The sequence below is a fragment of the Hemibagrus wyckioides genome, linkage group LG18 (genome assembly GCF_019097595.1).
Source record: "Hemibagrus wyckioides isolate EC202008001 linkage group LG18, SWU_Hwy_1.0, whole genome shotgun sequence".
Taxonomy (NCBI): Eukaryota; Metazoa; Chordata; class Actinopteri; order Siluriformes; family Bagridae; genus Hemibagrus; species Hemibagrus wyckioides.
In genome coordinates, this window is record NC_080727.1 from 17,342,206 (window position 1) to 17,357,104 (window position 14,899).

The following is a 14,899-nucleotide window of genomic DNA, read 5'->3' on the forward strand; positions in this document are numbered from 1 at the left end:
ACATGTAACAGATAAATGACGTGTAACAATCGAATGACGTGTAACAATCGAACGACGTGTAACAGGCAAACACCTCTTAACAGATAAACGAGGTGTAACAGACAAACGACATGTAACAGACGAATGATGAGTAACAGACAAATTAGTTGTAAGAGATGAATCAACACGTAACAGGCAAATGCCGCATAACAGACGAGTGTGGTGTAACAGACGATTGATGAGTAACAGACAAACGACATGTAACAGATGAACAACGTTTAACAGTCGAGCTAGGGTGTAACAAACAAGCGACTAGTAACAATGTGTAACAGATGAACAATGTGTAACAGGCGAACGCCACGTAATAGATGAACGAGGTGTAACAGACAAACAACGTGTAACAGACAAACGATGAGAAACAGACAAATGAGGTGTAACAGACGAACGAAGCGTAACAGGCGAATGCCGCATAAAAAAAGAGTGAGGTGTAACAGATGAACAACTAATAAGTGGCGAACAATGAGTAACAGACGAACGAGGTGTAAAAGACGAACAATGAGTAACAGACGAACACTGCATAATAGACGAACGAGGTGTAACAGACGAACGATGTGTAATTTAAACCGAATATGAATATGTGTTTGGATTGAGATGTGCACCGAGGGAGGGGGTGGAGTAGGAGGAGGGGCTTAGGGGACGGGATCCTGCAGGGTTTTATTTTATACAGTTTGTTATGAAACGTTGGGTCATCGTTAGTAAACGCCTGGTTCAAAGCTCCACTGGGTTCAGCGAGCAGTAACTACTAGAAGCTAAATAAATTCCAAATAAAAAAAATGAACAAACAGAATTACTAAGCAGATGACCGGCGAGATTAGAGGTGTCTGAGCTGAGACTGAGGAAGACTCCATGCCGTGTTGACAAGCCTGGCATTGACTCTGGCTAGATTTTTTTCTAGGGATCTGATATGGATTTTGCAGGAAAAATATCTAACTTGTCTTAGACGATTGTCCATCTCCAGGAAGAAATTTAAACACTAGAAACTAGAAGCCGAAAAAAAATCTTTTAGCAGCTCAAACCTTATAAATGTACTTCATAAAGTGCCTTTTATCTGAAAAGTGAGTGACGGTCCACCTCATGCACCTTTCCAGGTCAGAGAATGAGGTGAAGATACGATACACTGCTAGAGCCAAGGGGGATATAACGATACAATATCAATATCCTGATAAATCCTTAGTAATGTGGATATTTTAATCCAGACTTGATGAAGTAAAACCTTAAAATTGTGTCAACATGCCATCTTCTTTTCCTCCTCTTTATTAGTGAGTCTTTAGGCACTTTTAGGAGCTCACGTTATCTTAGATGTCATGATACGATTTTCTTGACATATCGGCCGTCTCTCTTATTTTTGGGGTCGTTACATGTATAAGAAAGGTCGCGCTGAAGGAACCGCTGACAAAAAGAGTTCCAGGGATTTCCCTGAGGTTGTCTAAAAGTGTCTGTTGAAGCCCAGAGTTGATGTGAAGACCCCCTGAAAACATGTCATACAGTGATTCTTCCTTCAGCACTTTCACTCCTGCTCTTGTGTAAAAGTAAACAATATTCGTGACTTCCCCTGCTTGTGTGTGTGTGTGTGTGTATTTAATCTAGTCTTCATTTACCTTCTTATGTAATTATTATTGCTTCCTTATTCTGCCGTTTTATCAGACTTTTTTTTGAGTTTTATGACATTTGTGGCTGATTGATTAATGACGGGAAAATGTTTGTGTGGAATTTCACACATGCCAGCTGGACGCAGTGATTTCTGACCCTGTCTTTCCCATCTTCGAGCACAAGCACCAAACAGAGAGCAAACAACCCAAACAAACAGACTTAAGGGCAGGATTGCTTCATCTGTCTTACATACCATTACAAGAAGTAGTAACAATGGTAACAGCCATTAAAACAGAGAACTGATACCATCAAAAGCCTGTGAGACACTTTGAGCATAATAAAATCCAGCGTTCGATAAATCAATAACGGAATTTGTTATTAATAATATACAAAAGAAACTCTTCTTCTAGGCTAAATATCAGACTAAAGTGAGCAGAATCATTGCTTACCATTTATTTCAACAAGGTTTTTCATCTAAAATGCGAATATAGTGTCCCTATGAATATAAAGTACATCATCAGACTCTCTTTATGGTTTTAAAGCCCTAAAGAGACCAAATCGGTATACTTTGAGAATATAGAACTTCTCTCCTGAAGAGCTAGCATCAGTGGGTAAATAAATGTCATAGTGTCATAAAAGTAAGTAGGTCATATGGGTTGAAAATTCCGAACGGCTGAAGGGGTTTGGTTTTTTATTGAAGCTTGTTGTCAATGTTCCTCATTATCTTCTATATTGTTCTGCTCTGGGGATTTTCTCTCTTCTGTCCACCTGCCTATAAATTCTGGTGAGTTCACTCGGCTGTTCATGGTGAGCTCAGGTTTCTGAAACCTCTTCGTGTTTAGACAGAATAAAGCAGAAGGTAGGAAGAAAAAAGGTAGGATTTATGCAATGGAGTTTTTTAATATTGAGCTTCACTGCTCTAAACCTCATATTTTTCTTTTCTGCTCTTTAATACATGACGAATAATTAATTCTGTGTCTGTTTAGATGAATTTGATTTATGTCTTCGCCTTTCATCTGATGCTGCTTCGTGTCGGGGAGAGCAGCACGCTGTGGGTTATCAAGCCTAACGGTGACTACTAGCTTTATTTATTAGATTCGATTTATTAGACTAGATCTATAATCAATTTATAATCAGTAGAAAGCAAGTAGAAAGAATAAAAGTTTTCAGGAAATTGTCAGAATGAGCCATAAATTATTGAAGTTTCAAATTCAGGTTCGATTTCTTGATCATTTAAACCATATTTTAAGTGTAAAACAGTGTAAAAACCTATAAAAAATATATATATATATATATATTTTAAAAAATGACTTCATTAAAATTTACTTTAATAGATAATTTGTTCAAAGTTCTAAAATAATCCATGATGCAGTTTTACTTCAGGTTTAGAAGGATGGCACTGACCATCAAGTTTATTCATCATAATCAGTATAAATATATTTATAGATTAAGATATTATCTTATCCCTGGACTTCGTTCCTTGTTCGTTGCAGTCATTGCTCTGGAAGTCAGCGGAAACCCGATGGAGCAGAAGACCTCGGTGGAGTTGAGCTGTGGAGATCAGTACGAAGATGCTGAGATCCACTGGAGGAAAAATCAACACAACATCCCAGCCAAGGGGAACAGTATTACAGTGAGTATCGAGGCCATGCTGGGAGGAAACTTCACCTGCCACAGTGCCTCAGGAGAACTTCTGAACCACACGCTGGTGCTGGTCAGTCCACTGGACTTTGAGAAGGCCATTCTGCTGCAAAACGAGAATGAAGGTAAATAAAGACGGGAAAAATACACGTTTTTTTGTGTCAAAATCTTCCTCGCTTAGTAAAATGTCAAAATGTTGCAACAAAACAGATTTTTTTATAATTATCTAAAAATGTCTCATCATTCAGTCTCTGTAAGTTTGCTGCACATTCGTTTTGCCAGCAGTTAATCAGAAATAAAATAAATAACTGACTAGCTTTAGATTAGGTTAGGTGCTAGTCTAAACAGGTAATAGCAAATGAAACATGCTATTAAAACAGGCTACTTAAATGAAATTGGTTTAAAGTAGCCATTAGCATGTTTGTAAAGCTTTCCTCTCCACACCTGAGGTAAAATGTTCTTTATTATACACGAGTCATTGTTTACTTTAGCATGGGAAGTTCGGGTTTACCTTCCACACTAGTGATGTTTGTCTGTTTTGTCAATGAATCTTTAAAGTGAACGAATTGTTAACGTTCGCTTCCATTGGTTCAATCATTGAACGAAACAATGGCTTACTGATAACGTTTTTTAAAAAAATCATGTGCGCCACCTAATGGTGTAACGAGGAAACGTGTATAAAGGGTTACTGAACAGATATAAGATTAGCAACAAGCTATAATATTACTACAAGGTTGTTATTATTCCCTCCTGAATATTTAGTGACTCAGTTTCACTCAAATTAGTTTACTTATTAAGTATCATTTCATTCATTCATCTAGAATTCGTCACCTGCATAGCGAGAAACTACAGCGGGCCGTTTCACTGCTCTTGGAAATGGGATCCTGTGAGGAACGGCATGGTGGTGTTTTTCAGAGCGCTCCGGTAAACCAGATTGAGATCGTTAATCAAACTTTGATTGATATTGTTAATCAAACTTGGACTTCATTTTGCGTCCAAGTTAACGATTTTTTCTGCAGGAACTCGAGCGATATTGACTGCTCCCTGGACGAAGATAATGGTGGACTGACCTGTGAGAATCTGCAGTGTCCTTTCTCAGAGGAGGTGACTCGCATTAACCTCACCTTACTGGTCCGAAACCAGTACCGCTTAGAGGAGCACCAGAGGACTTTCTTCATCCATGACATAAGTAAGAGCTCCGTGGCTTGATTTCTTTCTGTTTTCTTTCAGAAAATGTTTAGCATGGTAAGGAACGTCAGGTAAAAGTGTCCTCATGTTGTCATGTCATAGTATTTCCTATCCTGACATTCTTCTTGATTGTGCAGTCAAACCGGAGAAAGTCGACATCATCAAGGCTGAGAACAATGAGTTCCAGTGGGAAGTCCCCAAAACATGGAACCGCCCATGTACGTTCTTCCCGCTGCGATATGAAGTGAAAGTGTTGTCACATCGCAAGGACTGTGATGACGCATCACATGACCATCCAGATGTAAGTGTATCTTCTAGACTATGATGCAATGAGAGGAAATGATCTAACTGAATGATCTAAAAAAACAACAACCCTGATCTTGTCTTAGAGCCTGTACTTGAATGAGACCCATTATAAAGTCTCCAACAAGAAGAGTTACACGTTCTGCGTGAGAGCTCAGGACACCTTCACCAATAAGGTCTGGAGTGACTGGAGCCAGCACAAGTGAGTCCGGTTTCCATTTCTTCCTTCTTTTCTTCTCCATGGATTGATGTTTAGCTCATGTTCACCTCAACCTCTCCAATGAGAGATTTCTACAGTTACCACTATGTACAATGGCGGTGAGCAGAAAAGCATCTCGTCACCAGGTCAGTTCCTGTTCTTAATCTAAGGAGAGGAACCCGGCGGGATCTTCTGCAGTTGCTGCTTATCCACCTTACGAGATGCTTTTCTGCTCAACACGGATGTAAAGACCGATTTATAGATTTAACCTTCCTGATTCTCCTCTGACGTCTCAGAGGTGCAATCTCTTTTTGGCACCAAATCTAGAGAGGAAAGTCCTCCAGACGATCTATGAGATGTGTTTCTGATGGATTTTTTTTATTCGTTGAGGCGCTGCAACACGATTGGCTGAATGGATAATTGGTGTATAGTTTTAAAAAAATCCCTGGTTTATAACATACTCTTTTTTTTTTAATTTAAGGGTCAGCAAACAAAGATCAAAAAAATAAAAGGTGAGAATAAATAATGACAAACAATGTTATTCATTCCTGAAATTATAATAATTATATTTTTTTATTACACCGCATATATCACTTATATACTTTTATGTTTTTCAGGGCAAGAAGAACGATCCCATGATTTTCCATCCTGCTACTTTTGTGCAATAAAGTGATTTTGTTTTATTGCTTTTATACTAAAGCAGTCTGCTAATATTTATTATTTATTAAAGAACGATACATCAGCAACCTCTTTATTTTGCCTTGAAGTTATTGACACATGGTTTGGCTTGTACATCATCCAAACAAGGACAAAGTCTGGGTTTATTTCCAAGCTACAAAGTGGGAAAAAATCACGGCTAACACGAGTTAACGATGTATGCTCAGCGATACAGCTACTCACAAGATCTAAAGTAGAAACTCTTTTAAAGTTGATGGTACTTTGACATGATGTTTTTCGGCATGATGTTCCCGGTTTTTGACATGATGTTCCCGGTTGGAAAATTCTCCAAGTAGGAATTCCAGGGTTGATGAGTCATTGTATTTTTTCTAAGTGGGAAATCGGGAATTTCCAGGTTATGAGATTTAGATAAATGTGTAGATATAGAAGCAGCTGTGAAGGAGTCGTTTCTATGGAAACGGATTATTATACACCAGACATGATGCTGTGTCTGAGTGTCCTTAAAGCTTCTACAGTGGAAAAACTTTGGGTTCTAGATCGAAGACGTATTTAAGAAACGCTCAACATCAGTTTTTATTCCCAGTTTTATTGATATACTGGAACTGGAGTTGCATCATGGACTCATGTCAGTGTTGTTGGAATAAAAATGAGCATAAAACCACCACGAGGTGAACTTCCACAACTTTCATTTTTACTATATACACAAAAACAAAGTAATAAAAAAAAGTCTCAACCCCCCCCAACAAAACAAAAGCAGACTGTTTGTTCTTCTTATTTATTTGATGCCAAAGAAACAAACGAGTAAAAAAAACAGACAGCAGATCAGCAACCAAACACTGAACAGAAGAAACACTATTAACAAATGATTAAACAATCAATAATAAACATATCGATAAACTGTAATGATGTAAAACACTCGAGACACCATATCCTCCAGACTGCTAATGAGAGAGAGAGAGAGAGAGAGAGAGGGAGAGAGAGAGAGACAGAGACAGAGACAGAGAGAAAAAGAGAACGAGAGAGAGAGCAAGACAGAGAATGACAAAGAGAACGAGAGAGAGAGACGGAGAGAGAGAGACGGAGAGAGCAAGACAGAGAATGACAGAAAGAGAATGAGAGAGAGAGAGAGAGAGAGAGAGACAGAGAGAGAAAAAGAGAACGAGAGAGAGAGAGAGAGACAAAGAATGAGAGAGAGAGAGAAAGAGAGCAAGACAGAGAGAGAGAGAGACAGAAAGAGAGAACAAGAGAGAGAGAGACAGAAAAAGAGAGAGCAAGACAAAGAGAGAACGAGAGAGAGAGAGAGAGAGAGAGAGAGAGCTTATTGCATGTTTGTTTTTTGTCATGATTAAGTTTGCTATATTTTTTACTTTCGTTGTGTTTAAGATTGTTTTCCATTTTATTTTTGTGTTTTCCATTTTGTTTCATTTTTTAAGTTTGCTGTCGTTATTTTTCAGTTTTGTTATGTGTTATTCCTCGGATTTTTAAAAATTTTTTTATTTTGTTTTTGGTTTTCTTTGTGTCTGGGTTTTTCGTCATGCGGTCATCATGTTTTTGGTTTTCTTCATGGTGTTTATTTTGTTGTCATGTTTGTAGTGTTGTTTGTTCGCCTTCTTGTTTTCTCGTCACCGTGTTTTCCGTTTTGTTGTCATGTTTGCCCTCGTGTGGGTTCTCACTTTCTGTTTTCTTTTTGGTTCTTTGTGTGTTTTCAACATGACACATGATGGCATGTGAAGCTTTTCCCAGACTTCCACACACACAAGCCCTACACTGTGTGCAATCTTCAGCACACACAAATCTTCAGTTTCTCCTGCAGAGTGGAAGCTGAAGAGAAAAACCTGCTTCAGATATTGTAAGGAGGTGTGAAGAAGATTTGTGGCTGAAATTCTACTGGTATCAAGCAGGACGTTATTATTATTATTATTATTAACAACGGAACAGTTTGTTTTCAGTGAAAACATCAGATCAGAGGATGAAGAAGGGAAGATGGCTCTGCTTGCGCTACACTCGCTGCTTATTTATTCAGCACACAGGGGAACTGTACAGGTGAGTGTTTCAGGTCTTTTTCCTTTCCAAGACGGAGAGAGTGTAGAGGGAGAGAGAGGGGGAGAGAGACAGAGAGGAAGAGAAAGGGGAGGTATTTAGCATCACTTGTTCTTGAGGATAAATGCTCCAGCTGATTCATTGGCTCTGCTTCTTTGAGAGGTACCTGCAGGGGTCAAAGGTAAACATCATCATAATCACCACCACCACCACCATCTTCTTCATCTCCACCACCACCATCATCATTGTAATCTCCATCACCACCTCCATCGTCATTGTAATCTCAGCATCATCACCACCACCATTATCATCCTCATCATCACCGCAATCTCCATCACCACCACCATTATCTTCCTCATCATCATCATTGTAATCTTCATCACCACCACCATAATCTTCATCACTACCACCATTATCATGAATGCATCATCAACATCACAATCAACGTAATCTCCATCACCACCACCATTATCTTCCTCCTCCTCATCATCATCGTAATCTTCATCACCATCACAATCATCGTAATCTTCATCACCACCACCATTATCATTACTGCATCATCACAATCAGCGTAATCTCCATCACCTCCACCATCATCATCGTCACCATCATCACCATCAAAATCATCGTAATCTTCACCACCACCATCATCATCACCATCAAAATCATCGTAATCTTCATCACCACCACCATCATCATCGTCACAATCATCGTAATCTTCACCACCACCATAATCACCATCATCATAATCTTCTTCACCACCACCATTATCATCGTCATCATAATCATCGACATCACAATCAACGTAATCTTCATCACCACCACCATTATCACCATAATAATCTTCATCACCACCATCATCATAATAATCTTCATCACCACCACAATCATCATCACCCTCACCATCATAATCTTCATCACCACCACCATTATCATCGTCATCATAATCATCGACATCACAATCAACGTAATCTTCATCACCACCACCATTATCATCACCATAATAATCTTCATCACCACCATCATAATAATCTTCATCACCACCACAATCATTATCATCACCATCATCTTCATCACCCTCACCATCATAATCTTCATCACCACCACCATCATCATCAAAATCTTCATCACCACCACCATTATCATCACCATCATCATAGTCTTCATCACCACCACTATTATCATCGTCATCATCACCATCACAATCATTGTAATCTTCATCACCACCATCATTATCTTCATTGCATCATCCTCATTATCATCACCATCATCATCTCATCCTCATCACCACCACCACCACCATCATCACAATCATGATCATCACCACCATCACCATCCTTGTCTAATCTAATACATGGTGTGATTTCCATCCAGCAGTTTGTTTGAGGTGTTAGCACCTACCGTTCCCAGTGCTTGTGGTTGAGACCTGAAAAGTCGTCCAGCTTGGCGATTTCCTTCAGATATTGAGACAGTTTGAGAAGCTCCTTGTCTTTCTCACGGTTTAAGTGAGCCTTCATAAACGGTCTAATCTACACACACACACACACACACACACAAGAAGAGCATTATATTTCCGTATCTGATATACTGTACATCAGTGTATGTGTTGAGCTGTGGATCGGCTTCTCGTACCTTCAGTCCATTTTGTGGATTCATGAGAAAGTTCCTTCCGATGTCGTCGAACATGATGGTGTTCTTTCTGTTGTAAAACTCGCTGTACTTTCCCCAGATCACTCCGAGCGGCTTCACCTAAACAGGACAGAAGGACGTGTGAAATGTGAATGTGAACCCTGTGTGAGTGTGAACTCGGCTAAACAGAATCCTGGGGTTGTGTAGTCGGAGGTTCCACACTGCTCCTACTTTCTCCGGGGTTAACACTGAATCCTGGCTCTTCATAATCTGACGTTTCACACTCTACATTCCTAAACCCTGGATTATTCTTCTTCTTATTTGCGTCTCAGCAGTCCTAAATCCAGCACGCGGCCGCTTTAAATAACGGCTCGTCTCACGCTTTTACATCAGTGAGGAAAATCTGTGGCTCTGCACCCGAGCAGATTCTGTTATCTTTCACAGCTTTATCCTCTTTTTTGCTCTTTTCAAGTTTGTCGTCTAAGTGACCAGCCGTTCATTCATCGATGTCCGACTCGCGCTAATTTTTCAGTGTGATGTGTTTCCGCCTCGCTACGCCATGCACTTCCATGATGTTGGGCGTTTTGCCTCCTGACTCTAACTACCGAGCCGTTTTTGTTCAGTGTTGTTCAGCTATGTCCTGGTTTTCACCTGATATGAGGCTGAAGCGTTGTTCAGTGTCTGATTGGGTGTTTGTTGCTAAGCAACAAGCCGTAACATTATAACAGCGCATGGTTTCACACTGTACAGGTTCATTACCGCGATGTGGAGTTTACACTGTAAAAGCTTCAGAGTTACATAAGCTACATCACCTCCACTACGCCTCTCTTAGGTGTGTGAACTGTGATCATGGCTCCACTGTCCAGCATGAATGTGATCTTGTAGTTAGGATTATCGGACACACCCAGCTCCTGGAATAACACACACACACACACACACACACACGTAATTCTGAGATTTCAACAACCTTCCTTTTATCATTCAGGATCTAAGATAATTTTTCTGTTATTCAGGACAAACTTGATGATTATACGCACTTTCATTTTGGCGTCAATCCACTTCATGCTTGTTGCAGCTGGAAAGGAACCAAAGCGATGGCAAAAATGTTCAGTTTGGATTTTTCATCCCTCAAAAATAATTTATTTAAAATAATAAATTATCAGGGTAAGTACTGCTATAAGAGTCAGTGGGAAAAATATCGCTGATCAATCACACCGTGTATATCAGTCACATTTTCTTTCTGTAGCCAGAAAGACTTCATTACCATTGAAACAAACGTTAGAGAAAGAAAATGATAATCAGATGAATTAAGTCGATTAAAAAAGTAAAAGTCGGTATGCGACTAGCTCAACAATCTGAACAGATTTTCAGTGAGTTGCAGTAACAGCTGGACGATGAGAGACAATAAAATATCGATATCATGATAAATTATGTTACAATGCACTTTTCTGAGATATCCTGGATATCAGGAATTATTTTATTTTATTTAATAATGATTTAATATTATTAATATGATAATATTAATAGTGTAATTTTATAAATCATTTTATTTATTAATTGTTGCAAGCAGCAATATTGTTGATTTATTGTAAAATATAAAATAAATAAATTTTATTTCTGCATTCATATATTTAATAAATAATTTTTTTTTAATATAAATGTATAAAATACATTTTAACTCTCTCACTGTTTTGTTTTTTTTTTTTTACACTATTTTGTCTGTAGAATTTCCTTCAAGAATCGTGTTGATATTTTTTTTCATATGTTTCTAAAGTTATGTGAAACTAAACCCTCCAAACATTGTGGAAGTCTTCATCACTCACACCAGATGACAATGTCGTAATCCTCGTACGCAGACGTGAGGAACTCGTGCAGGAACGGCCTCATGAGCTCCTGCCCCGTCTCTGCACACGACTTATGATCTAAAAAGAGAAGAAAGTTTTACAAAGCAACAAACACAATCTCAGAGCTAGATTCATGATTTCTGCAGGATGTTTGCTGCATGATCTACTGCAGCCATTTGCAGAAAATTGATACCATTATATATAGAAATAAAACTCAATAAATGTGTAAGTATATATGTAAGTAAGTATTTAATTACTTGAATAAGACTTAAGTAATTATCTAGGTAATTATGTAAGTATATATAGTTTATGTGCATGTACACCGAGCAGGCATAACATTAACATCCTAATATTTTGTTGTTCCCCCTTTTGCTGCAAAAACAGCCCTGACCTGTCGAAGCATGGACTCCACTAGATACCTGAAGGTGTGCTGTGGTATCTGGCACTGAGATGTTAGCAGCAGATCCTTTAAGTCCTGCAACTTACAAGACTTAAAGGATACTTTTGACAGATACTGACCACTGCAGACCGGGAACACCCCACAAGACCTACAGTGTTGGAGATGCTCTGATCCAGTCGTCTAGCCATAACAATCTGGCCCTTGTCAAACTCGCTCAAATCCTTACGCTTGTCCATTTTTCCTGCTTCTAACACATCATTTGAGGACATCACTTGCTGCTTAATATATCGCACCCACTAACAGGTGCCATGATGAGGAGATCATCAGTGTTATTCACTTCACCTCTCAGTGCTCACAATGTTATGCCTGATCGGTGTACATAAATAAATAAATAAATAAACAAATATGTATGTAAGTAGGTGAGATAGGAGGCAAGATAAATGTTTAATTAGTTTGTATACAAGGATATAAGTTAGTAAGTGTGCGCGTGTATATATGAGTATGCATGTATGCAAATGAGTGTGTAAATAAGATTGTATATACATACGTAAACACTATATAAACAAGTAAGTGTGTACGAATTTAAGTAAGCAAATAGCTTAATGAGCAATTAAGTAAATAGATAGATAGATGGAACAAGCCTATAAACTACACAGGTGTTATCTGTATAATTTACTAAGATCAGAAATGATAAATAAGCTCGACTCGTCCCGTCTCACCGAACAGCGTGTAATCGACGTCTAATACGAGTAACCTCTTCCCCTCTCTGGGCGGGTTTAACTCCTCCACTTTGTACTCTTTGACGCGGCGTGCGATCTTAGCCAGGTTCTCCTCTCTGCGTGAACATGTTTAGGTGTTTATGCAGGAAGACACGGTGAAGCTGTGGCATCACGGCAGATTAACACGCAGGAGATCTGGATGAATAACGCACCTGTTTTCCACCTCGATCACTTCCTCTTCAATATCAAAGTCGTTAATGACATCATCACATTCAGGGGGAGGGGCCAGGACATCTTCCTTCAGAGGGAGAAACAGAGGAGAGAGTGGTTTTTTTGTATTATTCTTTCTTAGTGGAGCATCCAGTAAATTTTTCTTAAATTTTTCTGTTGTAATCAAACTCAACTTTTTCGTCATACAAGGTGTGAAAAATCCTACCAGACTTTCCTCTCTGCTGCCCATCATCATGATCTTGGTGTTGGGTTTAAGCTTCAGCAGGCCGAGCTTCGTACCATCTTCAGCAGGTTTCCCTGTAAACAGTCATCACATCATGTCACTATGCAGACCCTGAGACAGCTCTAACCACTTAATCGTCTCTATGTGACATAAATCTAAAATAATTTGATTTGAATTTTTTTCTTGTATTAACTGATGCTGTCTGGAAGCCCCGCCCCCTTCCCGTTCCCAATTCCCTTCATCTCACACACTCTTGACTAGACTTGCGCAAACAAAATCTATTAGTGTGAAACTAAAATTTCAGCTGACTCAAATTATTTCAGGGCCAAACAGACAATAACAACACTTTCCTGATCTGAAAAGATCACTCGTACAATGAGGCGTCAAATCAACAGTTTATAGTTAACACCTTCAGACACTTCAACTTTGAAATCGTCGATCATGTGGGACATCAGACAACCGATTTGTAACAGAATTACACTGAAAATGCACTGTTTTGTTTGCACAGTATTCAGTGATAGTCTCTGCCTGGTAAGCAGCTCCCGACTGCATGGACAGTAATATTGTTACCCCTTCCCTATTCTCCTTAAACCTGAAATGATCATTTTAGTGGCTTAATTTTGTCTATCAGCTCTCTGTGGGATTAAATAGTTTATCCTGAACGGAAAACATGTCGCTGATGGATGATGCGAGATGGTAGAAGGTGAAATAGATATTATCAGGTGTAAAGTTCATACATATAAGGACTGAATGGATACTAAAGACTGAAGGTATTTGTAAGAGTTTTACCTCTGATCTTCAGGCCCAGCAGTTTCTGCCGTTCGGGCAGGACTCCAGTGAGAGATTTAATGGACTGTTTCAGGTCCAGCACAGTGTCGTCTTCGGACAAAGCGCTGATGGAGTACTCCTGTCCTCCCCACTTTATTATCACCGACAGAGACATGATGGGAAAATCTGTAGAGGAGAAAAACAACAATAAACTCAGCAACTAATCACTGGCTTCAAACACGATTCAGGCATCAAGCAAGCACTGCCCTGTCTCGGGTGTGAACTGATCTGGATATAAATCTAGCTGGAAACATGCATGATGTGTGTTTAATAAAAGTCATGCATTAAAGGGTGAGGAGCTTGTGCACTGGTGCTAAATATCTACATGATGTTCTTATGAGAAACAAGTAAATAATACCGTTTTACAGGATGCTGGGTCACCTTAAAGAGAGGTTTTCACCTGGTAACACAGCAGACTCTCAAATCTGGAACACATATAGTATAAATAATCAAAGCATCACTGAAACCGAGACACTTTTATTTCAGAGTGATGCTTTAACTAGCCAGTTAGTGGGGTGTTTTACGAGCTCTGCTGCATATACATTCACTTTCACATCGAAACATACTATTTTTTTCTGGACACATCGCTATAAGGACAGCAAAGTGATAACGAAATGGAGCTAATTGTCTGTGCATTCACATATATAGTTGCTTGCTAGCTACCGGCTCAATCCTAAACGGCTCACTTTACTATACGAAGGGCACTATAATTGGTGCGGACGCCATGTTTTCATGCTAAAAAAAGGTCTTACGAGGAGTTCAAAGGATGTGATTTGGAACACAACAGCCGCTTACGAGTAACCATTAAAGCGGGAACGTCCCCAGTTTTTTTTAGAATTCATTAGAGACTACGATTTATTATTATTATTATTATTATTATTATTATTATTATTATTATTATTATTATTATTATTTCACTTACATCAAATAGAACCCATTCTGGAGATTTCCATTCTGGAGCATGTTGTTCTTCGCGCTCCGGCTTTCTCCATTTATTCAATGCTACATGAACTCGATACCGCCACCTCCGGCTTGGAGGGGAATTAAAATTCGTTTTGCCCTACGAATGTTTATTTATTTATTAATTAAAACGGCTTCCCTTTCTATTTTTTTCTTATCTCCTGGATTTATAATATATTTCAAATATTTCTATATAGATTTCATTCCATAATTTGCTCCTTTAGTGCTTGGAGAACTTAAAAAACCACGCGTCAGTATTGTGTCATGGATTGTGTTCCGCATTTTAAGTGTGTGTATTTAATGACTTTTATGATATAATGGATATATTTTTTCATTTTATGTGCAAAATCTTGTTCTTTTTTAAATGTTTTTTTATTGTCAATTATA

The 14,899-nt window shown here is 38.7% G+C and overlaps 2 protein-coding genes across 4 annotated transcripts; one reads left to right on the forward strand and one right to left on the reverse strand.

The window, feature by feature from the left end:
• Positions 1–770: 770 nt before the first annotated feature.
• il12bb (interleukin 12B, b) lies at positions 771–5,804 on the forward strand. 2 transcript variants are annotated; one of them, XM_058416411.1, is made up of 9 exons: positions 771–2,488; positions 2,616–2,700; positions 3,123–3,395; positions 4,092–4,194; positions 4,290–4,459; positions 4,596–4,759; positions 4,848–4,963; positions 5,442–5,472; positions 5,578–5,804. In XM_058416411.1, the coding sequence occupies exons 2-8, from the start codon at positions 2,616–2,618 to the stop codon at positions 5,467–5,469; spliced, it is 939 nt and encodes a 312-aa protein (XP_058272394.1). In that variant the 5' UTR covers positions 771–2,488; the 3' UTR covers positions 5,470–5,472; positions 5,578–5,804. The 2 variants fall into 2 exon arrangements, with proteins under 2 accessions (XP_058272394.1, XP_058272393.1); XM_058416410.1 differs by having other exon boundaries at positions 774–2,503; positions 5,578–5,802.
• Positions 5,805–6,204: 400 nt separating this feature from the next.
• Positions 6,205–14,565, reverse strand: ublcp1 (ubiquitin-like domain containing CTD phosphatase 1). Of its 2 annotated transcripts, XM_058416408.1 has the most exons (12): positions 14,475–14,565; positions 13,911–13,977; positions 13,514–13,678; positions 12,707–12,798; positions 12,483–12,568; positions 12,271–12,386; positions 11,131–11,229; positions 10,345–10,382; positions 10,120–10,218; positions 9,311–9,427; positions 9,080–9,207; positions 6,205–7,844 (listed from the first exon to the last, which is right to left on the reverse strand). In XM_058416408.1, the coding sequence occupies exons 3-12, from the start codon at positions 13,665–13,667 to the stop codon at positions 7,817–7,819; spliced, it is 957 nt and encodes a 318-aa protein (XP_058272391.1). In that variant the 5' UTR covers positions 13,668–13,678; positions 13,911–13,977; positions 14,475–14,565; the 3' UTR covers positions 6,205–7,816. The 2 variants fall into 2 exon arrangements, with proteins under 2 accessions (XP_058272391.1, XP_058272392.1); XM_058416409.1 differs by lacking the exon at positions 13,911–13,977 and having other exon boundaries at positions 14,475–14,545.
• Between the last annotated feature and the right edge of the window lie 334 nt (positions 14,566–14,899).